This window comes from Streptopelia decaocto, assembly GCF_964273445.1.
Source record: "Streptopelia decaocto genome assembly, chromosome: 7".
Lineage (NCBI taxonomy): Eukaryota > Metazoa > Chordata > Aves > Columbiformes > Columbidae > Streptopelia > Streptopelia decaocto.
In genome coordinates this window covers 49,818,917-49,843,636 of record NC_138661.1, presented here as the reverse complement: position 1 = coordinate 49,843,636, position 24,720 = coordinate 49,818,917, and the positions used below count along the sequence as shown (strand labels likewise).

At 50.1% G+C, this 24,720-nt stretch overlaps 1 protein-coding gene across 2 annotated transcripts; it reads right to left on the bottom strand.

Annotated features, from left to right (window-relative positions):
• Positions 1 to 1,418: 1,418 nt before the first annotated feature.
• On the bottom strand, positions 1,419 to 20,695 carry RASSF7 (Ras association domain family member 7). 2 transcript variants are annotated; one of them, XM_082058121.1, is made up of 6 exons: positions 20,635 to 20,695; positions 6,843 to 6,996; positions 5,710 to 6,614; positions 4,542 to 4,710; positions 3,808 to 3,918; positions 1,419 to 1,492 (listed from the first exon to the last, which is right to left on the bottom strand). In XM_082058121.1, the coding sequence occupies exons 2-6, from the start codon at positions 6,943 to 6,945 to the stop codon at positions 1,461 to 1,463; spliced, it is 1,320 nt and encodes a 439-aa protein (XP_081914247.1). In that variant the 5' UTR covers positions 6,946 to 6,996; positions 20,635 to 20,695; the 3' UTR covers positions 1,419 to 1,460. The 2 variants fall into 2 exon arrangements, with proteins under 2 accessions (XP_081914247.1, XP_081914248.1); XM_082058122.1 differs by lacking the exon at positions 4,542 to 4,710.
• Between the last annotated feature and the right edge of the window lie 4,025 nt (positions 20,696 to 24,720).

Genomic DNA, 24,720 nt, shown 5'->3' with positions numbered 1-24,720 from the left:
AAGATGCTGATGGAGAGCAAGAGCCAACTATCTGGTTTGTGGTTATCCAGGTGCAGATAGAGGGGCCTGAAGGCAAATGGAAAGTTCCTCCTTACCTGCTCCAATCTGCAGCTAAGCACCATCCTCTTCGCCTCCTGTCCTAAAATACTCTGAGCTGCTGCTGTGCATTATTAAAATGCTGCCATGTTTTATCCCAGAGATGTCCACCCTCTCACCGGAGACACACTTAATCTGCTGGCTGTAAAGCACTTTGCGATTTAAAAAAAGAAAAGAAAAAAAGAACAGCATGTGCATAAGATGCTTTTGGTCATAAAATACTTATAGCTTTAATTCAGCAAATGGAAAGAGATGGCTTAGAAATTAAAAAGGTGGCCATGGGGTATGAAAGCTGGTTGGATGTGCCTGTTGGGTACTGGACTAGGAGCTGGTGGGTGGCTCGCCCTAGGCCATAACAGCACGCTCATACTCACTTTGCTTAATTCCTTCCCCAAAGATTTATTGAAAATTCAGACCGCAGCACACACAATTACACTTGTATGTGGAAAGCGGGGCTTTATGGCAAACACTGTGCCCAAATCTTTTTTTTTTTTTTTTTGACATACAATGCATTGAAAACAGGCTTGGGGACCTCCGGGACAAACCCATCCCCTCCCCAAACCTATTTGGTTTTGCAATTAAAACACTGGGACAGATGAATAAAAACTGAGAGTAACTACTGCCCATCAAGTAAAAAAACCAAAAAAACAGTGAAACATCACCAAGTACATTTTGGTCCTGCTTCCTACCTGTGCTGTCACCAGGGAAGGGCTCGTTCCATGATTTTTTTAATTTTAAAAACAGGTTGAAAAGTTAAGTGGATTTAAGCAAAACAAGCCCCTGCTATGTGCTGCCTGCTCCCTTGAAACCTGGTTTGTGGCACCATGGAAAAGGGGGTTTTACTACAGGTTTCTTATAATAATAAAAAAGAAGATGAGGGTAGAAATTTGTCTTAAAGCTACTCTTGTGCCTCCTCCATGGCCAGTGAAGATGCTGTTTGCCATGGCTCCATTTGCTGCAGCAAAATGCTGTTAAACCTGTTAACTTGCTCCATCCAGGTGAGGCTCCAGGCAGGTGTCCATGGCAGCTTTGCTCTCCTAGTCAAAGGAGCAAGGACTTCTCCAAATACATGATGGGTTTTTTGAGGAGGCTACATGGAACAAGAGCACTGCTGTTTTCTGTTGAATACAGAAAGTACTTTAAAAAAAAAAGTAGAATGAGGGGGTTGCATCCATCCACAGGGGAAGAGGGTCACTTTGTGTCATTGGTCTCTGATTTTATTTTACAGTCTGTAAAAATACTCTGTCTGGTCATCCACATTCATTCATGATATAAAGGAGTAAAAAATAAATATATATATAAAATATGGTTTATTTGTACAGTTACACTTGCAAGGCAATCAATCCTCCACTGGCTGGGCCCTTCTACCTCCAGATGCTCTGTCTGGTTGATACCACTGTAAGACAAGACAAAAACAACCTGAGCAACCTCATCATGGCAGGTGAGTGCTTGTGGAAAAAAAAAAAGGGAATGGGAAACAGGACATATGCAAGTGCAAAGCCTGGGATGGAAGATGACGATGCAGATGCTGCAGCATCTGGTGAGATGCGGATGAATGTTTTGGGCTGTGAGGAGGATGGCAGTAGGGTTTTGCTGAGGGGATGGTATCCTAGGTGGGAAGGGGATGCAGGCAGTATTGCTACACTGGGCAGGGACATCACAGCTTACTTTTGGTGCACCTGAAAACATGGTGCAAGATGCAAAAAGGGTTGCGGGAAGTGGAAAAGGTTTTTGGGTAAACCAGTCCCCAAGCTCTCTTCCCACACCTCAAGTGGATGAACTGCAAGACAGGGCCTGGGGGAGCAAAGCCCTTCTGACTGTGAGAATCAGGTGCATGACCATTTAAGAAACCTGAACATACATAAGTCTATGGGACCTGATGAGATGCATCCCAGAGTCCTGAAGGAACTGGCTGGTGTAGTTGCCAAGCCACTCTCCATGACATTTAGTCACGGCACTCAGGTGAAGCCCCTGATGACTGGAAAAAGGGAAACATCATGCCCATTTTTAAAAAGGGTAGAAAGGAGGACCCTGGGAACTACTGACCTGTCAGCCTCACCTCTGTGCCTGGGAAGATCATGAAACAGATCCTCCTAGAAGCTATGTTAAGGCACATGGAGAACAGGGCAGCCAGCATGGCTTCACCAAAGGCAAGTCCTGGCTGACCAACATAGTGGCCTTCTATAATGGAGTAACTACATCAGTGGACAAAGGAAGGGCTACGGATACTGTCTATCTGGAGTTCTATAAAACCTTGACACAGTCAGCCACAACATCCTTCTCTCTAAATTGGAGAGAGATGGATTTGATAAGCGGACTTTTCAGTGGATGAGGATCTGGCTGGATGGTCACATCCAGAGAGTAGTGACCAATGGCACAATGTTTGGATGGACACAGGTAACAAGTGGTGTCCCTCAGGGGTACACTGGGACCAGTACTGTTGAATATCTTCATCATGACAGACAATGGGATTGAGTGCACATTCAGCAAGTTTGCAGATGACCTCTGGCTGAGTGGTTCAGTTGACATGACTGAGGAAAAAGGATGCCATCCAGAGGGACCTGGACAAGCTGGAGAAGTGGGCTCATGTGAACCTCATGAGGTTCATAAGGTCAAGTGCAAGGTCCTGCACCTGGGTGAGGGCAACCCCCCAGTATAAATACAGGTTGGAGGATGAAGGGATTGAGAGCAGCCCTGTGGAGAACGACTTGGAAGTACTGGTGGATGAGACTGGACATGACCCAGCAACATGTGCTTAGAGCCCAGAAAGCCAATCGTATCTTGGGCTGCATCGAAAGGAGCGTGGCCAGCAGGTCGAGGGAGGTGATTCTGCCCCTCTACTCTGCTCTGGTGAGACCCCACCTGCATTACAGCATCCAGCTCTGGAGCCCTCAGCACAGGGAAGACATGGACTTGTTGGAGAGGGTCTAGAGAAGGGACATGAAAATTATCAGAGTGCTGGAACAGCTCTCCTGTGAGCACAGGCTGAGAGAGTTGGGGTTGTTCAGCCTGTAGAAGAGAAGGCTCTGGGGAGATCTTATTGCAGCCTTTCAGTACTTAATAAGAATGAGGACAGACATTTTAAAAAGGTGTGTTATGAAAGGACAAGGGGTAACATTTTTAAACTAAAGGGTGGGAGATTCAGGCTAGACATGAGGAATAATTTTTTTTACAATGAGGGTGGTAAAATACTGGGAGAGGTTGCCCAAAGAGGTGGTAGATGCCTCATCCCTGGAAACATTCAAGGCCAGGCTGGATGGGGGTCTGAGCAACCTGATCTAGTTGAAGATGTCCCTGCTCATTGTAGGGGTGTTGGACCAGATGACCTTTGAAGGTCCCTTCCAACCCAAACTATTCTATGATTTTATGGAGAATAAGTGACTCCTGTGAAAGATGGGAGCCAAATTCTCCCCATCTTAACCTTAGCAAGGTCTTAGCCCCAGGGAATGTGGGGCCACAGGAGAGATGAGTGGCATACTCCCCAGCTCCCAGCAGGGTGGAGAGCCAGACTGCCAGCATGCGAGCCCTTGTCAGCAGAGTGGAGGCTGTCAGGGTGTAAGATTTGCTCTATCTATGAACAGCTCCGGCCTCCTGCTTCCAGCACATGTTCGCTCTCTTCACCCCATTTTGGGCAGCAAAAGCCTCTCCCCTCTTCCCACGCATCCTCCCCATCCCAGCTTGCACTCCTGAGGCCTGCTGGGACGTACGCACCCTCAGGGTTCAGGCTGGACACCAGGGGCTCCGGCAGAGTCCTGGGATGGCCGATGAGCTGCTTTCTGCTGGCTCGGGGAGGCGAGTCAGTGCTGGTGGTGAGAGGAAAACCTACAGGATAGGAAAAAACACCTGGTACAGGCAGGGCTCGTGCCTCCTGTGCTCACTGGGCACAGCTAATGCAGTGCTGCAGGGCAGCCCCATCATCCTCTCAGTGCTCCAGAAGAGAAACAATTGGGTCCTTGTTGTCCCCCATCCCCTTCCATGAGAGCCCCCCACCACATCCTCTCACCCCTTCAAGACCACAGATATGGCCCCAGGCACCACACTTGCCCTTCCCTCACGAAACACAAAGACGCTGACCCTCGGCCGCCTGCTTTTTTCTGCTGCCTCTGTAGTGGCATGAAGCAATGCTGCAAGGGAAAGCTCCCCACAGCTGCCCCAGCCACAAAAGCAGCAACACAGGATTCAACCCCTGAGCATGGCTACGAGCAGTCCTGAGGCTTCAACAGGGAAGATGAAGGAGGAGTCTTGAGGCTGGCAAACCTCAGAGACCCCGTGGGGTGGTGAGTGACCACCATGCCAGCACTGAAACCTCATCCTGCTGCCTAACCTCAGTAGTCAGGCCAGAACTGGCCAGCTTTGGGGCCAAACCCCTTGGCTAGGGGAGGTAGGGAGTGGGCAGGGGTCCCGCGGAGCAGCCCCCGCGGCCGAGCCAGCGGCAGCATGCTGACCTCCGTTTTTCCGGCAGGCTGGCAGCTCGCGCGGGCTCGGCTCCGGCTGGGCGTCCTCCTCGGACCTGGCCTGCAGGACGGTCACCGTGGCCCCCGTCTGCTGAATAAACTGCTGCAAATTACACTGCCTCAGCTCCTTATTTAACTCCTCCAGCTCTTGGGTCTGGGCCTGCAAAACACACACCAAGGGGGGAGACAGGGTGAGCTGCATGTTCCCCCCATGCTCCAAAATCAGCTGGTAGACGTCCTCCAGGGCTCCTCCCCTAGCTGAGGCTCACTCTGCCAGAGTTGGCAGAGGGAACCTCGGGGGTACCACAGCTTAGCTGCCCCTCTACGAGGGCCTGCGGGAAGCGGGGTGCCCAGGGGCCAGGCATGAGGAAGGCCTTGTTTTGGGAACAGATCTGCTTTGCTCTGTCTCCACAAGAGGGCGCAAGCGGTCACCATATGTTGGCCGCCACCCGAGATGCTGGATGCAAACGAGATGCTCAAGACGAGATGCTGCAAGCATGGCCACCCTGGGGAAGGGCAGCTACCACTGCCTGGCTGGGCAAAAGCTTCTCCCTTTTGCTCCACTGAAGGGGACCCGGTGGGTGGAGGGCAGGCATCACACAGTGCCTGGACACCCTGATGCTGGGGGCTGGGACAGGCAAGCCGGGGGCATTGGTGCTCAGCCCCACGGCTGCCATCAATACACCGCACAGCCTCCTGCCATGAGCTTGAGCCCCTGCACGGCTTGCATGACCAAAGGCTTCATGCACAGGCACCATGGGGACCTACGCTACCCACCTCCATGACTCCTTTATCCAAGATGACATTTACCCACCCACCAACCCTTCATAGGCACCATTTGCTCAGCAACATCACCGATTCTGGAGTGGGGCAACGCTGTGCTCCCCATGTACCAGCCAGCAGGAGCCCCTGCCCAGACACAACTTGCACAGAGAGCGATGGGTGTGGGACTCTGCACTGGCTGGGTAAGACAGGTGGTATCCCCCTGAAAGTGGCCACTGCTGCTGAGCTATCTACATGCACCCAGCCTCAGGCTGACTGGCCAGGTGGGGCAGGACCAACCCCATTCAACCCATTAGCCTCATGCCACTAGAAACTGGTCCCATCCACACCTGAAGGTTCCACCACCCCACAGGGCTTCTCAACCCATCTTATCTACCTGTAGATTCCTTTCGGCTTCCTCTAGGGCTTTCTCCACGCTGGCCAGGTTGCTCTCCAGCTGGGTGCCTTGCTTGACCTTGGCCTCCAGGTCTCTCTTCATCTTGGCAGCCATGTCCTCCAGCTCTGTGGGGCTGGGTACAGGAGTCTCCTTCCCCCTCTTGGCCCTCTCAGCCATCTCCCACTGGATCTCCTCCTGCAGGGCTTCGGTTTGGGCACTCAGCTCGTAGATCCTCTGGGTGTACTCCTCCAGGCTGGCCCGCAGGCTCCTAACCCGCTCCTGCCGCTCCCGCTCGCACTCCTTCTCCAGCCAGAGCTCACTCTGCCAAAACTCCTCCTCGCCCAGCTCTGTCTCATTTCTCCGCACCAGGTGCTCCAGATAGAGGATCTCATCCTCCTGGCCAGCAAACCGGCCACACTCCCAGAGCCGTAGGTCCGTCTCCAGAGTGACCCCATGGGCCTCCAAGGAATGCAGTTGCTCCTGCTGCCACAGCACCCTCCTAAACAGTTCCTCCTTGGAGGGTTGGACGACTCCACCGCCTTCCAAGTCCATCCCTTCCCGCACTTGGTGCCTCCAGCGGCTCATGGCAAATGGGTCACTGGAGCCTGTAGGACCCAAGCTGAAGGTCATGGATTTTTTTGGCTCCCGGGAACGGGGTGCATCCGTGCTGGCAGGTCTGGGCTTGATGGGCAAGCTGGCCCGGATGAACGTCCTCTCAGGAGCTTGGGGAGCACCCTCTGAGGAGGGTCGCTCGGCCACACTGGGGCCCGTCCGCCGCAGGACAAACTGCACATCACTGGCATACTGCCCACACTTGGCCAGGGACTCCAAGGGGCACTCCAGCGGCAGCAGCTGACGCTCCTTCTCCCGCAGCTTCTGCACCAGCACATAGCGGCCTGTCTGACCTGCCAGAAGGAGGTAAGCACCTCAGATGGGGAAAGCCATGGCCAGCAGTGGTGTGCCAAGGCTGCTGTGCCACGGGCAGTGGCTGGTGACATCCCCACCACCCTGGAGTAGGACCCATACCCACCCAAAGGTCTCTTTTTCGCAGGAAGCACCTGCAGATGGGGCATCCCCTCAGCAGATGCCTCCACCCACAAAGGGCATACACCCAGCAGGTGGGGATGGCTCACCAATGGCCCGTGCCAAGGCAATGACCACTTCTTGGCAGGTGGTTTGTTCTGAGACGCCGCAGACGACCCTCTGGATTCCATCCACCCAGACCTTCAGCTCCATCCCCCTGGCTACCAGGCCTCAGGCACACTGGTTCATTGCAGGACAGGCTGCCTGAGGGGAGAAAAGAAATCAGGTTTTCATCTCAAGCCACTAACAAGGAATACAAGATGCTTTAGGAATGGCATCATCACATCATCTTTAATGCCAGCATCCAGTAATGCCTAGCCCAAGCAATGACCCACTGCCACTGTCCACCCATCTCTGCATCTCCACCTGCACATAGATTGCATTTTTTGTTGATATTATTAAAACAATGATGTTCATCTAAAAAACCAAACCAAAACAAACCCCAAAAAACCCACCAAAAAACCCCAACACAACCAAAAAAATCCAAACAAACCAACCAAACACCCAAGATTTTATCTTTTGCTCTAGTCTGGGCAGCAGGTCCAAATAAATCTTCCCATAGCAGAAATGGTTTGTGTGCCTATGTGGTGCCCAGAAGATGCGCAGGTTATTTCTGCCAGGAGCGCAGACTTTTAGTAGGTTTGCTGGACTTTCACTGTGATTTATCTGACAATTTGGCAGCAACGGCACCACAGGATTTTCCAGACAATATTGGAAAAGGCGGAGAAACTTCCAGCTGCCCACACTCACAATGGGATATTGAGAGAAGGTGCAGATAATGCACATTTTAATCTATTTACCTCCATCTCACTTCACCAGAGAGGGATTAAGAAATTAAAATAAAGCCCCTTTCTGTAGAAAAACATGACCAAAGGTGTGGTTTGGGAGGGGGAGCCAGGCACAAATGCCCGCAGCAAAGCCTGGGCTCCCCAGGGATGCTGTGTGCAACACCGGGGCCCAGTCTGGCTCACACGTGGCAGTTACTTCTCCTGTCTTAAAATAAAACCTGTTAGTTCAGTTGCACCCAACTCCTGCCTCTTCTAGCAGCTCAACAACAATAAAACTGAGCACAAGCTGTAAAGAACTCAAATATTTGAGCTTATAGTGTTTTCAAACACTGTGCAAAGATGTATCTTTTTTCCCCCAGTATGCCACTGTTTTTTCTAGCATCAGGCTTGTCTGAAAGCTCCTGATAGAAGAATGTATATAGGAAATTTCCAGGCCCTTGGTCCAGAGGATCCCAAACTACTTTCCCAACTAACCCAGCTGGTCAGTCTCTCTATCCGTCAGCTCTAGCTCTCCCAAGTTTGCAGCTGGGCTGCGAGAAAGTTTGATCTTGGGTTAAACACCTCTTCTTGCTTACTTTTTGCTGCCTGATTGAGTAATCAAAGCAGGGGTTTAAAGGGTCCTGCCTCCAGCAATGAGGGGATTTTAATCATGGTGCCAGAAAGGCAAGGAGAAATCGGGGAAGATACAGTTTGGTAAGGCTGTTCCCCATGAGTGCTGGATCCCATCAGTGCCACCCTCCTTCCCACCTCAGAAATGTGGGCACAGAGTGGCTGCCACAAATACTTTGATGCTGAGCTCATGTTTGCCTTGGCTGGGCAGCTGGGGAAAACAGGTGGGGGTGAAGGGCACCTTGGGCTCAGCCGACCTCTCTGTGAGTGCAAAACCACTAAAATTTGCAAGGTGTAGCCCAATTTAATTTCAAGGCTGGGGTTTGGTACTGCTTCCCCCACCCTGTGCACTCAAGGCTGCAACTGGGCCGTCGCAGAGCAAAGTCCAGGTGCTGCCATGGCACCACCCAGCTCGGGCCGAAGCCACTCACCTGCCCCCTTACACTTCCCCCACCGCCCTGCACTCTAACGCCAAATTTGGGATGGCAATGGATCTGGGGAGCATTGCCCCCCAGCATTGCCAAGGACCCAGCTGGCATCGAACCGGGCCAGCACTGAACCCAGCTTCCCCTGCCCTGACCCTGCAGGGAGGCTGGGGGCCTAAAAATACATTAGAAAAAATAACCTAACTGGTTGAGTCACGTTGCACAGCCTCACCCTGATGAAAAAAATCCAGTGGTTGCCAAATGCTGCTGGGTGCAGGAACAGGATGGCTGCCGGCACACCAGTCCTAGGCACCTGTTTGGGCACTAATCTCCAGCCCCGCCTCCACTGTGCACCCCGGCAATCATTTACCAGCAGCCAGCACACAGCACATCACTGCCAAAAACTGTGAGTGGTGGTGGCCAGCTTTTCTTCTGGTATGGGGCAAACCCCCCTAAAAAGCAGCCAGTGCATTCCTCTCCACTGCATCTCTCTGTCACATCTCCCAGCACCCCAAAATCCCATCATTGTCATTATTATTTCCTTAAATCTTTGCAAGTGCAGGTGTCCCTGTTAACTGACCACTCACTGTAACTGCTCGGGTTTTTGGGGGTCACCATCCCTAGCTCGCTGCCAGATACAGGATATTTTCTGCTCCCTTGCAACAGGGTGGTAAATAGGGCTGGGGGTTGCTCTTTCCTCTGCCTACCCTCCCCCCTCCTTCCCAAAGCAGAATCAGACCACTACAAACTACACATGGCATCTTACCCCCTATATTCCACCATGGCAGCCTCACCCTGCTTCAAAAAAAAAAACCAACCCACCAGGCAATAAACCCCAAAATGTCCACCTTGCCTCCAGCATCACATCTGCTGTTGCACCTCCCAGCTCTTTACCATCACTGCTAAAAAAAAAAATCAGCAGCTGAGGGGCAGTCTCATTGCACCACTTGCAAATATGACCCCCCCTTCCCCAAGCTTCACTGCCCACCCCCTGCTTTAATTAGTAGGTGCATCTGTTACATCACCAGGTAGTAAAAAAAGGCCTTTTTTGGGGGGAAGAAGTACCTCTCAGTAGGAGGCCAGTTTCCACCTGCCTCTGTTTATATTTGTCCTAAGAGGTCACTTTGATCATGAACCAGAAGTGCAGGCAGCTGTCAGGCCCTGCCAACTGCCCCAAGAACAGCACAGGGAAGTGAGCAAGTGGCTGTGGGCACCACGATGTGTGACGGCTGCTCCCATTTTATTTTTATTTCCCTCTCTCCACTATGGGTTTCTAAATCATTTTTATTGGAAGCAGATTAACAGAGTGACTAATTTTCTGCTCTCTTCCCCATGTGATGAGTCCTAAAACTGAGGGTAGGGATGACTCATACGATGACTTCAACAAATATCCTAACTGGAAGTTGGAATTTCAAATGCTGACACACACACAAAACCAGAAAAAAAAAAAACAAAACACCAACCAAACAAAAAAACACACAAAAACCCCCAAACCATCATAAAAAAACCCAAAAACAAACAAACAAACAAAAAACAAAAAAAAAATACACCACCAAAAAAACCCCACCAAATCCCCCAAACCTAAAAATGAACAACCTCAGATCTTGCAGCTTTATTTTGTTTCCTGGCACTGCCATCTCCCAGCCTCCCCAAAGCTGATGGGCTAAAGGAAGAGGAGATGAAGGAGCATTTCTGCATGTGAGGGAGGACATACATTTTGCACAGCTCCTGCAAACTGCCATCTTGATAGCTGCCAGGACTTGCAAGGGTTCGGTGATCTCCTTGGACCTGAAATAACACACATCCAGCCAAGAAAACTGGCCAGTCACCCTCCTTGCAGAGGGGAGGGTCACCACTGATTTGCAGGAACAGCTCTGGTGCTCCCCACAGGGGCTTCTAAAAGCTGAGACAGCACCTTCCAGCCAAGGACTGCAAACACTTTACCTGTGCCTTTCTCCCATATTTTGCCACACACACAAAAAAAAAATGGTAGGAAAATAACCAACAATTTTGCGCCTAACATCAAGGCCAGCTGCAACCCAAATCCCGCTGCATCCCAAACCCCTCTATTTAACAAGCTCTTAACAAGTACCATCTGGGACAAGCATGAAAGTTTTGAGGTAAGCATCACGCCTGTGCTGAGGTTTCACCCATTTGGGGGGTTTTTGCTCTCTTACTATGGCCGCTCCCTGCAGAGAGCTGGGTATGGGGCTGGGCAGACAGGAGAGCAAAGGCACAGGGAGAACTTCTCAGCAAGCCTAATTAAAACTGCAAAAAGTCAGAAGACTAGCCTTCTGAGTCAGGGTTTGGGCTGGAGGTAAGGTTATAAAAACACATCTTTATCAAATTATGAATGTGTACTTGCGAAGAAGGACCAAGGTGTTCATGGGGACCAGTGGCTCTGCATCCCTTTGGATGCATTCTAGGCAGATGCTGGTGTGCTCTTGATCATTTTATTCCTGCTCTGAACCCAACTCTCTTGCTCCTCCCCAGTGCTGGGGGAGGATGCTCATCACAGGTGCATGCAGACACACAAGTTGAAAAAAGGCCAACACACGAGTAAAGAGCAAGCAGTGAAGGGAGGTAAGGAGTGGCCCTGTGCCACCATGTGACATGCCAGAGTGCTGTGACTCACTGCTCCAGATCAGCTGCTGCAGTGACACATCCAGAAGCTATTTAGTGTTTCCGGAGGTCCCGCCCTGCCAGAAGCACTGGCCCCAACTCCTGGGCACCAAAGGGAAGAGATGGTACTTGCCCACATGCTGAAACCCTTTGGTGGAACAGAAGCCTCCCCATTACTCAGGTATGGAGAGGTGACCCAACATGGAGGAGATCCACAGAGAACTGAAGCCACCTGATGGAGCTTATCCCCTCCTGTTGGAGAGGACTGCGTGTGGTCCAGCCCATTGACAGTGTACTCCTGCCTCAGGTCCTTCTTTTGGAGAAGCCCCGCTTGTCCTTGGCTGAGGTGTTGCAGGGGTAGAGCAGCTCTGCTGGGTTTTCCATGCCCTGTCCATCCCAGGCCAGAAGTTGATGCCGCAGTCAAAGGTTGAGGCTGTAGTGAAGGGTTGATGTCACTGACAGGTCCAATGCTGGGCAGAGATTAGCCATGGCAAGGGTTGAAGCTCCCAGGCTTGCAGTTCCCACACTGGCTGGAAATGATCATGCACAGCTCTGAATGGGCTGTCCATGCAGCAGACTCTGGCAACCATCAATGGCCACTGCCACCACAGCCGGGAGCACGAGGCAAGGCCCTGCTTGCAGCCATGTGGTGCAGGACCTTTCCACAGTGCCGTGATTAACCTGAGGATGCTGGCCCTGGGATCCTGAAGAGACACCATCTCCTGACCCCGTGCAAAGCAGCCAAGAGGAGCACCCACCAAAGAGGTCATTGTCCTCTCCTGCAGTGTGGGGGCAGGACACAAGCACAGGGCTCCAGCCCAAGGCAGCAAATGAGTTACTTCATCCCAGCACAAAGAGCTAACAGGGGTTAAACAGGCTCAAGAGGTGACAAACTAGTCTTACCAGAGTGGTCACAGTCCAGGGAGGCAGCTCTTCATCCTTCTGCCATCACAGGGAGGGTGTGCAGGTGTTACTCACCCCCCAAACCTATCGAAGCCACCAGCTCTTACGCAAGGCAGCTGCAAGCACCCAAGAGCACGGAAACAGCAAATATAGGGCTCTAATTCATACCCCAGTGGCTTATTTAGGGGTGGCCATAATAGTCTTCCACCAATCATGCCCTGTCCAGCTCCCTGCTCTGTCATAGCATGCCTGACAGCAAACTCCAAAAATTAGCAAATTACTGAAATCAGTAATTTCAAAACTGCACGAGGGGTTTGTGGACTCCACTTTTCTCTCCTCCTTCCACTGGAGAAACCCCAGCTGGGGACAGAGAAAACCACTGCAAACATACCCTGAAGGTGCAGCTTTACCAGAAACGTGCAGATGGATCCCAGCCCACATGCACCCCCGGGCTCTGTTGCACTTTGATAGCAAGTGGCTTCTGCTGGTGGCATCTTATGATGCATAATGTACACCTGGCATCTGAAGAAGTCTATGTTTCAAAGGCTTTTTGCACCCAAAGGAGATTGAAGGGCCAAGACCGGAAAAGCTAAGTCCCGTGGCACTTGCATTGCTCAAGAGATGAAGCATCACTTGTAAACCTGAAGCCACAGATCACCACCTAAGTCCCCTGGCACCCCAAAGGGCATGTGTCCCACACAGTAGGATCTTGCAGGAATTGCCCAAAGAGATGGATTTCTGGAGAGCCATAAGCACCACATCAGCAACTCCCCATTAAGAGCACAACAGAGGCTTGGACATTTTCTGCTCCACTTCCTCCCCAAAATTACAGACGCATGCTAACATGCTTGGGGTGTACTGGTGAGGCTGGATGATGCTGAACAAGGCAGAAAAAGCCAGGGACAAATCCCGCTGAGGGCTGCAACAGGGTCCCATCAGGTCTCAGGGTGACAGCCTTCAACAGGGATTTAGGGGAGGGAGGCTCACGTCCTGGCTGATATGGAAGAGCTCACCCCATCCCAGCTCCACCTATGGGGATTTCTCTCACCATTTCTTTCACCCAAGCTTTTGGTCTGCTACAGCACTGGACCCACACAAAACTTTCAAAAACAGCACTGGGACAAAGCTGCAGAACATTTTTCCCCCTCTCAAACAAGCCAAGATTTGTGGCCATGGCAGGCTATCATTCAGAGCCATGTTGGAACATCAAGGATTATGGGCAGTGACAATGTTTCAGGGGTCTTTACTAGCCACTCCAACCTGCAGATGAACAACCAATCAAAAGCTCATTATAAATTAAAAGTCTGCCCCCCCCAGCCCGCCCCCCCCCAGCACACACTCATGTTACAGCATCAGCCTGGAAGTGATGGATCATCTTCACCTTAATGCATCGTATTTCTCCCTTGCAGCACTAATGGTTACTGTCCACAGGGGCAGAAGAGCTGGCAAGGCTGGCATAAAGATGAAGGTTTGCAAGGGAAACATTAGCAGCACCTGCTATTGCTGTAACCATTGCCATCAATCCCAGATGCATAGGTGAAGTGCAACTTCTTTAAAGCAGCTGAGAATAATTTCATAGTTTCTTCTCAAGGGGGTGAAGCAAAACCAGCAACAATGTGTAGATAGAGGAGAAAGAGGAAAGGCTCTTGCACTACAACTTTCCTTTTTCTCTTGAGCAATTTAACTCGCCCAGGTGGCAAGCCCAGGAGAGGCTGGGGAAGTATTTTGGTGTCCAGCTCCCAGCACAGAGGAAAGGCTGGGTCTCCTTGAGCTCTAGGCTGGCCAAAATCAGCCTTGAGGATTAGGTGTTGGACTTGAAAACCCTTCAGAGTTGAGTCCATCCCCCATTTTTTCCCTAAACTGTTGCCTTTATTTTTAAAACACATTTATTTGGTGCTTGCTCTTTGGCTGTCACGGCACTGCTGTACAGCTGCAAGCCCCAGCGCAGCATCACCGGGATGCCCAAATGCCTGTTTGTTTTCAGGGGGTGACTCACAATCCAGCTCTTAAAAGCCAAGCTCTGAGGGGTATTTGCCAGATCATCTGCACAGCAACACAACCTCGGCAGGCATCTGCTAGCAGGTCCAGCATCTCTGCTGTATTCGTCTTCCGCAGCGGTCACCAGTGAAAGCATGATGCAATTTGTGAATATTCCTCCATTGTTACACACAGCCCATTCCTCAAGTCAGAAAACAGCTTATATTTCTCATCACACGGGACGCAAGAGGAATGCTGCAAATCTGGAGACGCAAAAGCCAGTTCAAGCCTTTGAAATACTCTGAAGTACCTGCTTTCTCTTCCACAGCCAAAGAGAAGGAAAAGTGTTTCAATTTCCTCCAGATTTCCAATTTACACCCCCTCCAAGGTCAAGACCAAAATGGTGAAAACCCAACCAACAAGCTACTCCTTTCAATGCCTCCAGAAGATCCAGAAATGACCCTCAAAGTGCATCTTCTTCATAACGCTCACCCAGTGCAGCCCAGAGGATAAGATGCACTTTGGCCATCCACAAAGCAAGGGGAGACAGGCACTGACCTGCTGTCTTCCCTGTCTCATCTCAAAGTGATCAAGGATGTAATTTTCATACAATTACAGAAAAAAAATCAGGCTCCTCTGAGTAGGACCAAGGACATGAAGCCAAATGAACTACATATATTCTCCCCCAACCTGCCTTCCAGCCTCCTTCTGAAGAGCTGTCATCAGCCACCAGCAATTCTCTTTCCACTCCAACTCTCATCCTAGGGGAGACAGTAATTAACAAATGCAAAACTGGGGATAAACCATCTAGATTTTATTTTCTGTTTCCAGAATAACTCGCAGTTTCTGATTCTGCTTTGAAAAGTGGCGATGTGCCAAGGATGCACTGCTGGGTCCCACAGGAGAGGATGCACTGATGAATATGCAGGCGCATGCTGCCACATACGTTTATTTATAACTTCGTAGGATTAGAAAGGCCTTTAATGACCATTTGCCAAGAGCTGAAATGGCTCCTTTCTTTCTCTCACACACACAGCGATGCAGAGTCAAACAAGTCACCCAGAATTAATCCAGGCTGAAACTTTTGATAAAACACTTGGGTATTTTAGAAGTCTCTGCTTTCACACTACCTGACACATGATTAATTAGGTAGAGGTGCTATCAATCCCTGCCTGAACCCATCCAGAGATAATAAGCTCTTTAAAGCACTAAAACGGATGCACATCTCTGGAGAGGCACCTCAATCCCTATCCGGCAATAAAATGCAAAGGGCCATCCATCGGGTGTACAAGTCACCATCCTTCAGCAAGCAATAAAGATCATGGCTGCATAACCAACTTCAGTCCCCAAAACATCCTTGCTGAGTGGTGGTGAACCTTTGGCTGAAGTGATTTCAATGCCAGCAAAGGGCTTCATCTCTCCCTCCAGAGATAGGTGTCCTCCTTCCAAACGCTGGGGGTCAAGGGCTCTGCTGGCACTTGGTGATACCTGAAGGACCAAAATGTGATGGGAACCAGTGCCAGGGACTGTGCCAGCCCTCCCACCTGCATGGAGAGGGAGCTGCAATAACAAAAATCTTGGGTTTTCAGCAGCATTTAGGAGCTTAATCCTCACGCAACTCATGCTCACCTAGGATCACATTGAGGAAACTCCACCTTTTGAACCTTCTGCCTCAACTTCTTTATACTCCCTAGCAGGTCATTAAAAAGCCAAATGAATTCAGAGAGGAGAGCACTGAGTCCAACATCGCAACCTAAGCAATCCTCAGACTGTGTTAGAACACTCAAAAAGTTACTTGAGGCAAAGTAGACTGGAGGAACAACTAGTCCTTGGCATGCAGCATCTCAAAGATGCAAAGTGATATTGTTTCTAGTGGATCAACTCCTGTATCCCAGGGATATTTCCCTGCCTGAGTGGGAGAGCAAATGTCCTTTCACAACATAAGGTGTTGAGTTGTAAGATTTTGAAAAGACTAGAAAGAGCAATGAAAAAGGACCTAAAAAAAAAAAACCAAAACAAACAAACAAAAAAACCCACAACCAAAAAACTCCACCAAAACATACAGCAATCATTTCCACAGTACAAATCCCTGTGCAGATACAGCTTTTACCCACTGACAGTGGGGCAGGTGAGAACCCCTTGGACCAGGTATGATGTGGTATAACCTGGTTCCTGGGCTGGGTTAGCCCTGGGAAAGCCTCACAAAGCCACCCCTTTATGATGGGACCTCAAGGACTCGACGAGATGCCCTGAGAAAGCCCCATTCCAGAGAAATCAGGGTAGTGAGAAGGAGGAGAGATATCCTCAGAGCAAACCTGGGAAACACCTGACTTTCTACAGGCACAAACCATTAAGCAAAAGACCTGGGTGTATTGGTCAAGAGCCCAAGGAGACCATGAGCTGCTTTCTGACAATTTATCAAGCTTATGTTGTCCCTCAGAGAAGCAGGTGAAGTCATGTAGCAGGAACCAGCCAGCACTGATCATTACATGCAAAGAGGATAAAATCCCATTGCCTGGCCCACTCAGCCTTCCCACTGCAAGTACATTTGGCTCTTTGCAGAAAGGAGCACTGCCACCTCCAAACATTGCCAGAACTTGGAAAAGAAAATAAATAAAACTCAGCAAGTGAAAATAGCAACCACAAAGCCTTCAAAATAATAATAAAAACAATCCATCTTTATTCTCACCTTTATTCTCTGTGCTGTTCATCCAACCTGCTGCACACCACCATCCACCTCAGGCTAGCATGCAGAGGCAGAGACCAGCTCCTTGCTGCACACTTGTGTCTCCCAAGAAAAACAGTATTCCCAGCAGGAATCATCAAACCAGCAAGAACGCTAAAAAATGCCCTCCCTGCAATCCCTCACTACACAACACTAGCTGAGTGCTCTCACCCCTTGCCAATGGCTTCTCCAGGTTGGCAGGAACAACAGGGAGCAAAGGGGAGGTTGTTGCTCACTGGGCTTCTCTGCTGATTCAGCCGCTTTGCTATAGGGTGCTTTTCCTACGGGTGCCTCCAAAGTCCCTGTGAATGGGAGTACAGTGCTAGGTATAACATGGAGGATGCTGGACCCCAAAATGCTGTGAGAGCACTGTAGCATCCCATCACCAGTCTTCCTGGTACACATGAGGCATTTGGGTAAGTTTGAGCATGTGGCTCCTAAGACCAAGAGCTCCAGCAGGTCCTGCACTGCAGCAGAGGAAGCTTTTCCAAATTCAGGCAGTGCTCAACTGCCCCAAAGTTTCCAGCTCAGGGCTGACCCACCCATGTCTTTAGGTAAGAAGAGTTGCCTCCCCCCCGTTTTCTTTTTTTGAAGCAACGAGTTATCCTACATGGCTAGCCTGGGGCAGCTGGAAGCACCCCAGCCCTCAAGAAAGTGCTGAATGCAGTCCACAAAAAGCCAGGTAACCAGCTGCTTTTAAAAGCTCAAGAACTTGGCATCTGAAAAATGGAAGGACATCAAATTGTTAGCAATCATTTACAATAATAGGATTTTGTTAAAAACCTGCAGTGAAGACACGCTTATGCCTTGATTTGACTACACAGGTTTACAAGGGCACAGACAAGTTGGGACAGATCAAGGAACATCCCTTAATAGGATGCTCTTAAAAAACAACACATGAACACAGAGCTAATACTTAAAACATCTCTCATGACTTTAAACTCAGGCACAGAGCAACCCATCATCAAGCAGCACCTGGACTTCTTCGTAGCTCACCACAGCACCTGACATCACACAACTTGAGGAAATATCCTGCTACGAAGCCTTGGCATGCACATCATGGCTCCCAGGCAGGTAGGATCAACCCCTCCTCTGGATGTGGTCCCAAAGCATCATCCTCCCCAACACACACAGCAGAACATGGGCTTGGGTCACTTCCAAGACACCACTGGAAGTTTTTCCCATAGCAGAAGACACAAACAGGGCAGGGTAGAAAGATGTTGAAAAACAGAGATGAGATGAACGAGGGGGGGCACAAGCAGATGCATTGAGGCAACACTTCTCTGCAACACATGGCTTCAGTGAAGACAAGCTGTGACACAAGTCTCCACTCCAGACACAGACAACACAGGTTGCCAGAGCAGACCAGCTCCCAGTCACCCTCCTCTTACATCCAGTCCCCAAAATACAGGGTGTTTCAAAAAGATGGACCCCATTTCAAAGCAATAGTGATTTCAAACTGGGTCTGTCCTTTTGAAACACTCTGTACTTCAGCACGGAAGCTCCTCTGTTTGCCTTGGTGCAGTAAATCCCTGTATCTTCAGCAATTACACCACACTACCTTTTTTCATCAAGTTGTATTTCAAAGAGCAGGGAACAGAGCACCCTGGGATGACTCAGAACAGCTGTCAGTGCATCACTTCGGCCAGCTGCTGCCCACTGCCGAAAGGTTTGGTCAAACCTGGCAAGCTCCCTAGCACGCTTGCTGGGGCCTGTGGGTATCCAAAGCTACCAAGTGCCTGACCACAGCTGTAACTCACTTTTCTTAAGCATAAGAAAAAAAAAAAAATCAAAAAAAATCAGACTTTGTTCTTAAGTTGTTTTATTATCTCAGTGTCAGACTGTTGCTCAGGTGCCCCCTCCTCCCCACCCCACTTCAAGCCTTTGGCAGAGCTTACTCCCATATCTCTCATATTCATTTGCAAAGAGTATTATTTTTTAAAGCAACTGTCATGCCCTTGCTAGGAAATTTCAGAGCGCAGGACCCTTGGACCCACAGTGCTCAATGCTTCAAAGTGCCAGCCACCCACAGGCACTGCAAGCTCCTTGGCCTCACAGCTTTCTATGAAAAGGTAGAAGAAAGGCTTTAGGAAGATATATGCACTCTGGAGGGCTTCTTGTTTTCCATGCTATTTCTTTCAAGAGGGAGCGGGGAAGCTAGCAAAGCTATGCAGAGAGGGAGGCCAGGCGCCTGCTCAGGCTCTCCCAGAAGATAACCAGGGTGCAGGAGGATTCCTGGCATTCCAACAGCACCAGCAGAAGGTAAGAGCATGTCCCCTTCCCCACAGCCCCTTCTGGAGCAGACACCACTGGCACTGCTCACTAAGGAAAGCGGGCAGCATTCAGATATGCTTCCTGCTCATAACCACTACAGATACAGCATGTGCACACAGGCATTTTTCCCTCTTCTCCCCAAGAAGAGCTGCAATTCTTGCTGCATGAGGAGTGCAACCCCACACAACTACCCTTCAATGGGAGCAGATGGGTACGTGCAGCACCACTGCCCCATCTCAGGCAGATCCAGCGTCCCACCATTGGACAGCTGAGCTCTGGCGTTCCTGCTGCCACACATTCCTGGGACCCAGCACCTGCCTGGCAAGTCTCAGCAGAGCACTGAGCCAGGGCCTGCAAGCATGCCATTAGCACCGGTATCCCTGGGAGCCAGCCCTGGCTTATTGCGAGGAGCAGCCAAAACTCCTGTCTTGCCTCTTCAGACCATTTCTCACCTGTTTCCACCTGCCTCTTCCCAATTCCTCCTGAAATCAGCCATCCCAAGGGGAGTGCCACAGGCTGTGCTGGAGTCAGCTGCTCTGTTTGAACAAGGAGTGCGTGGCCATGACCCCTTCCTCCATGCAATACCACCCCCAAGCCCACATTTGGTTTTTTAACCTGCAACTGGGTTTTTAATGTGCAATACAGAAGTGCTGTTGCAGGGCAGGGAAAAAAACAGGGAGAGGAGTTTGTTCTCCCACCTGCAGCGGGCCACAAGTGGAGTTACAAAACAACCTGCTGGCATAGTTCACAGAAGGCATCGGAAGCATGCAGCAAGGAGCCAGGCTCTTGTCGAGGAATTTAACCCCTCTCTTCAGGGAGCCAGAGATGACTCTGAAGGGAGGAGGGACAGCTTTGCCCTGTGGGTACGTACAGACCACCCAGTGAGGCCTCTGGAATGGGTAGCTGAGACTCATGTCACCTCAGCTGTTCCTCCACTGTGGGCTCTGGACAGCATTTTCAGTGCAAAGTGGGACTGCAATGCTGCTCCTTCAGGCAGAGCTTGGGTGGGTCATGCTGGTGATAGGTGTTGCTAGGGTGCCCCAGGCAGCTGGGAGGCAAAGCCTGACCAACAGGGACACAACAGCACAGCGCCAGGCAGGTGGCAAAGGGGCTCAAGGTCTTACCAGTGCCAAAAGTCACTCCCAGTCATCCTGCCTGGGCTCTCATTAAGGCATCTGGAGTTTCTGCAGGCATTCTCCCCCCAAGTCACCCCCTCGCCATTCCTGCCTCACTCCGCACACCCGGGAGGGTCGTTACACTGCGCAGCCCCAAAACAGTGGGATCATCCCCCGCTGACGGTGTGCCCTGCCAGGCCGGCAAGGCGCCGACTGTCCCGGGGGCGGCTCGCGCCTGGGAGACCCGGGGCCAGCGGCCACCACGCCGCAGCAGCAGCAGCCACCCTCCCCGAGGGTGCCGGCCCAGCTGCCGGCAGGGCCGCGCCGCACCCCGCTGCTGCAAAGCGCCGGCGGCCTCTCGCCAAGAGGCCCGGCCTGGCCCCACTGCCCCGGTGCGCACTCACCTGTCGCCGACCCGGCCACAGCAGCACAACTCCGGCTCCTCCCGCCCACGGCAACCGCTCCAGCCCGATCCCACCGCCCCGCTCGGCAGCACGGAGCCCCGGCGACCTGCAGCTCCCGCCCCGCCCCCTCCCAGCGCCCCGCCCCCCGCCGCCCCGCCCCCGCGCCAGGTGAGCCCCGCCCCCCGCGCTTCAGCTCTTACAGACCGTTGGGCAGCGTGTGGTGCTGGGTTTTGTTGGTTTGGTGGGGGATTTTTGGCTTTTGTTGTTGTTGCTTTCCTCAAATTATCGTTTTTTAAAAGAAGTTTAAAAAAATTCTTATTCTTTTTTTTAAAAAATCTTAAATTATTTTCAAAAAAAGAAGTTCAAAATAAACAACTTTAAATTCTCCTTATTTTTTTTAAGATCTCTTAAAATCTTGTTTGTTCCCCCAAAGTCTTAAGTTCTCCTTTAATTTTTTTAAAAGTTCTTAAATTATCTTTTTTTTTTTTAAAGTCTTAAATTGTTATCGTGTTTTTTTAACAAAGTCTTAAATTCTCCCTTTTTAAAACTAAACTAAGCAAAACTGCACTGTCCTTCTCTATCACCAGCTCACAGCACTGCAGGGGCCATGTGAATGGGCTCATTCCTGGCTAGAAGCACTCAGCCTTACCTAAAAGCCTCTGCCCCACCCACAGGTCCCCAGGTCAGATGAAGGAAACAACGCTTTTCGGAGAGGAAGAGCTTGGCTTGGCCTAGGAGGTGGGCACAGGCCCCACACCCTCCAGCTGGCTGGGGGTTTCAAACACCTTAAAACCACAGAGAGGCAACGGGAGGGAGACAGGTTTAGCCGGTTTGGGAAGAAGCAGGTGCCTGCTGCCACACTGAAGGCTTTGGAAACTCCTCATCTCCTCCCCTCACATGCTTTTCCCATCCTACCTCCCAAAAACCCCATCGGAAAGCTCCCCACGCCGTGCATGCTGACACCCTTCCTCTGTGGCATGCCAAGCAAGGAAGATGGCTGTGGTGGCATCAGCCTCAGTGCCCCATCCTGGCAGTCTTCATCAGCGAGGGTGCTCCAGCCATGCCCATGCTGGTGCAATCCCAGTGCCAAGCATCTCCTGCAGTAGGGCAGGGGGACAGTTAACTTTATTTTTCTTTATCCAGAAATTTTTGTGAAATGTCCTATTGCTCATGAGAAAGGGTAACCCACCCACCCATCAGACTGAGGTGGCTGCTCTAAAATGGATCTCAGTGCTGCTGCTCCATCATGAAATGTCTGTTCATTTTTACTTATAGTCAGAAAAATCTCCATCTCATGTGGACTATGTCAGGTTTACAACATCCTGAACTACTCACTTCTCCGCATCTGGGCTGCTGGGATTAGGAGGTGATGCAACACACTCATATGCAGCTATCACTCAGCAGCTTTAATTGGGCTTTCAAATGAAGTTTTCTGTTGTTTTGACATATTTCTCATAATTGTGATCCCCTAAAATCAGATATTACATCTGGCACTCTGTAACATGGCCAATGCCTTGGAGACTTTACAGCACAGGAGGAACAAAGATCTGTACAAGAAAACAACAAAAGCAATTCTCAGGAGATATGTATCTTATTTACTAGCTTGGATACTCTTCTGAGCTCCTAATCAGACATGAACTCAACAGAGGTTCATTTGTCACTAGTGAGGACAGTTGTCTTTCTTTTAATAAAAAGATTTTGAGTGTTAAATCTTTCGACCCTAAGCAGCTTGTAAAAAGTATGGAAATATACTTCTAAATCTGTACCTGCACATCTGCGTGATCCCCCACCCTACAAAGAGTTCTCCATGCCTTCCATCAACTGAGATGGATGAGAGTGTCCAGAGGACAGGTTCCTATTGGTGACCTCTTCCAGACTGGCTGCTGATGGACCACCTCTTCCAACCCTTGCAGCGTCTCAGCTCACCTCCAGATTTACTCCCAAAGCTCAGAAGCTCCTGAGGCCATCTTCAGGGACTGACCCAGCAGCAGTGACAGAGCTGGTTTCTGGGTTTGTGCTCACTGGTCCTTCACTGGGTTTTCTAAAGGTGCATGTTAAATATTTGAAAATGGTATGCTTGTTGTACACTGAGCAGCCAAGCTGCTTTTGGGAGGAGAGTGGAGCTACCTCAGCATCTTGAGCTGTTGAATTATAACCAAGCAGGTCCTGTGGTCTTACCAGCAGCCTCCCTATTGCAGCTGAGATAGTTGCAACAAGAAGACTCCTTGCTCAGAGTTCTGTTTGGATACAGAACATGTTTGCACAAAAATCCCCTCATGAGTACAAATGTACCATGTACTAGCAGCAGCTCATAATTTCGTGACCAGTCACAGAGCACTTCTCCACTGAGACAACCACCCAAGCAAGATCAAGCACAGCAGTATTAGTCCGTGCTGCAATGTGGCACTGCATGGTCCCCATGGGTGATGAGAGGAAAATCGGTATTTGAGACACCAGAATCTGCAGAGCTGTTGGGTTTTGGTTTTCTGCTAAAAGCTAAAACACTCTGAGCTGTTGTTGTGAGGGCAGACTAGGGGAAAGTTTCTTCTCCAGGTCCATCTCCAAAAGGAAAGAGTGAGAAGTCAGATTTTCAGAGTTGTCCCACATCCACTGGTCTCTACAGGAGCTGGATGCGGTCAGCATCATGGCTATCAAACCTTCTTGTTGGCCTGAGGGTCATCTGTTATTTCACCATCTCCCACCAGACACTTCCAGAGGCAGGAGCTCCAGTCCCCTTCCTCCTGGGGGACAAGGGCTGCATGGTCCCCATGGCGCTTTCCTTTCTTTCTCCCTTTGCCATGAAGTCCTTGAGACCTTGGGAATGTGCTTCCAGACCCTGCAAACCTCAGGAAATTTGTCAGTCACCATCCTTTCCTGACACAGCTGTGATGTTTCATGTGCCACACAAAAAATATGCAGCACATCCCTTGCCTGGCTCAGCATACAGAGAGCATGTTTCCCCAGAAGACAAGCTTCCCTCTCAAATAAAGACAATCACCCCCAAAATTCTGTCATTTCCATGGAAGCCTCGGCACCAAGAGAGAAAAGGGGTCAGTACCATACAGCATATTGACTTTCTCTTCCAGCAGACTCCCCGACCTCAAGAGCTGTAATTCAAATACAGAAGTGAGGACCTATTGTGTATATCTACATAAGTATATATAAAAAATACATATAAATAAGATATATAATTCCAGAGATATAAATATCAATAAAAGATACAGATTTTTATACATATACACAGGAGTACTGCCTTCTGTTGCTCAGCATATACTTGCAGCAGGGTTGGGAAGTGTCAGTTGACCCTTACAGCACTCTTAGGACTTTGGGAAAGTTTGGATGGTGTGAAGTTTTTCCAGGTTTCTTTAGAAGGTTTTGAACACATCATTTTTTCTCTGGCAAGGGTTTTATTATGCAACTATACACCATTTTGCTAAGAAACAGAAGATGCTGCCTGGAGTGTAACAAAAGGACTTGTCTGAAAGAATTTTATCCTCTGTTTCTAGGACAACAAGAGGCATGAGAAAGAAAAGATGCTGCGGCATCACAGGAAAGCCAAATCAGGGCTCAGTACCGCAGAGCCACTGCAGCTTACAGTACCCTGCCATTCCCACCCACAACCCTACTTGGGTTAGGGCTTGCAGGAAGGAGACATTTTGATCTGGTGGCCTGTCATTCTCCTTCAGGGGCAGGCCTTCTGACCTCTGAAACATGATATATTTCCTGTCCTCCTTCTTTGTTCAATGAAGTATTTATTCTGCTTCTGCAGCAAGCCTGCAGAAGTTGCTGAACACTTGTGTCCTATGGCTACAATAGGAATGGGGATGCTCAACAGTGTCCTGTAGGACTGCAGTCCTAGACAGTAAACTTTTTGGCCACATTTTCCTTCTTATGTATTTTGATTGCACCTCATAGGCACACAGCACTTTTCTGAAAACATTAATGATAGCTGCAATGTCTATGTGTGCCCATCTGCTTTCTACTCCTGTGGTAGTGGGAGCTGTGAATGGAGATGACCTGCAAAGGGTCTCCTGAAAAGTGGTGTCCAGGAAACTCATGGTGCAAAGGAATGGGCCAAGTGGCAGG

Bases quoted from the DNA above. Each gene is read 5' to 3' on its own strand.
- RASSF7 (XM_082058121.1), bottom strand. From the start codon at position 6,945: ATGGAGCTGAAGGTCTGGGTGGATGGAATCCAGAGGGTCGTCTGCGGC. The intron at 6,615-6,842 runs GTGAGCCATCCC...TCCTTCTGGCAG, and splicing joins TGCCTTGGCACGGGCCATTG to GTCAGACAGGCCGCTATGTG. The intron at 4,711-5,709 runs GTAGATAAGATG...TGTGTTTTGCAG, and splicing joins AAGCCGAAAGGAATCTACAG to GCCCAGACCCAAGAGCTGGA.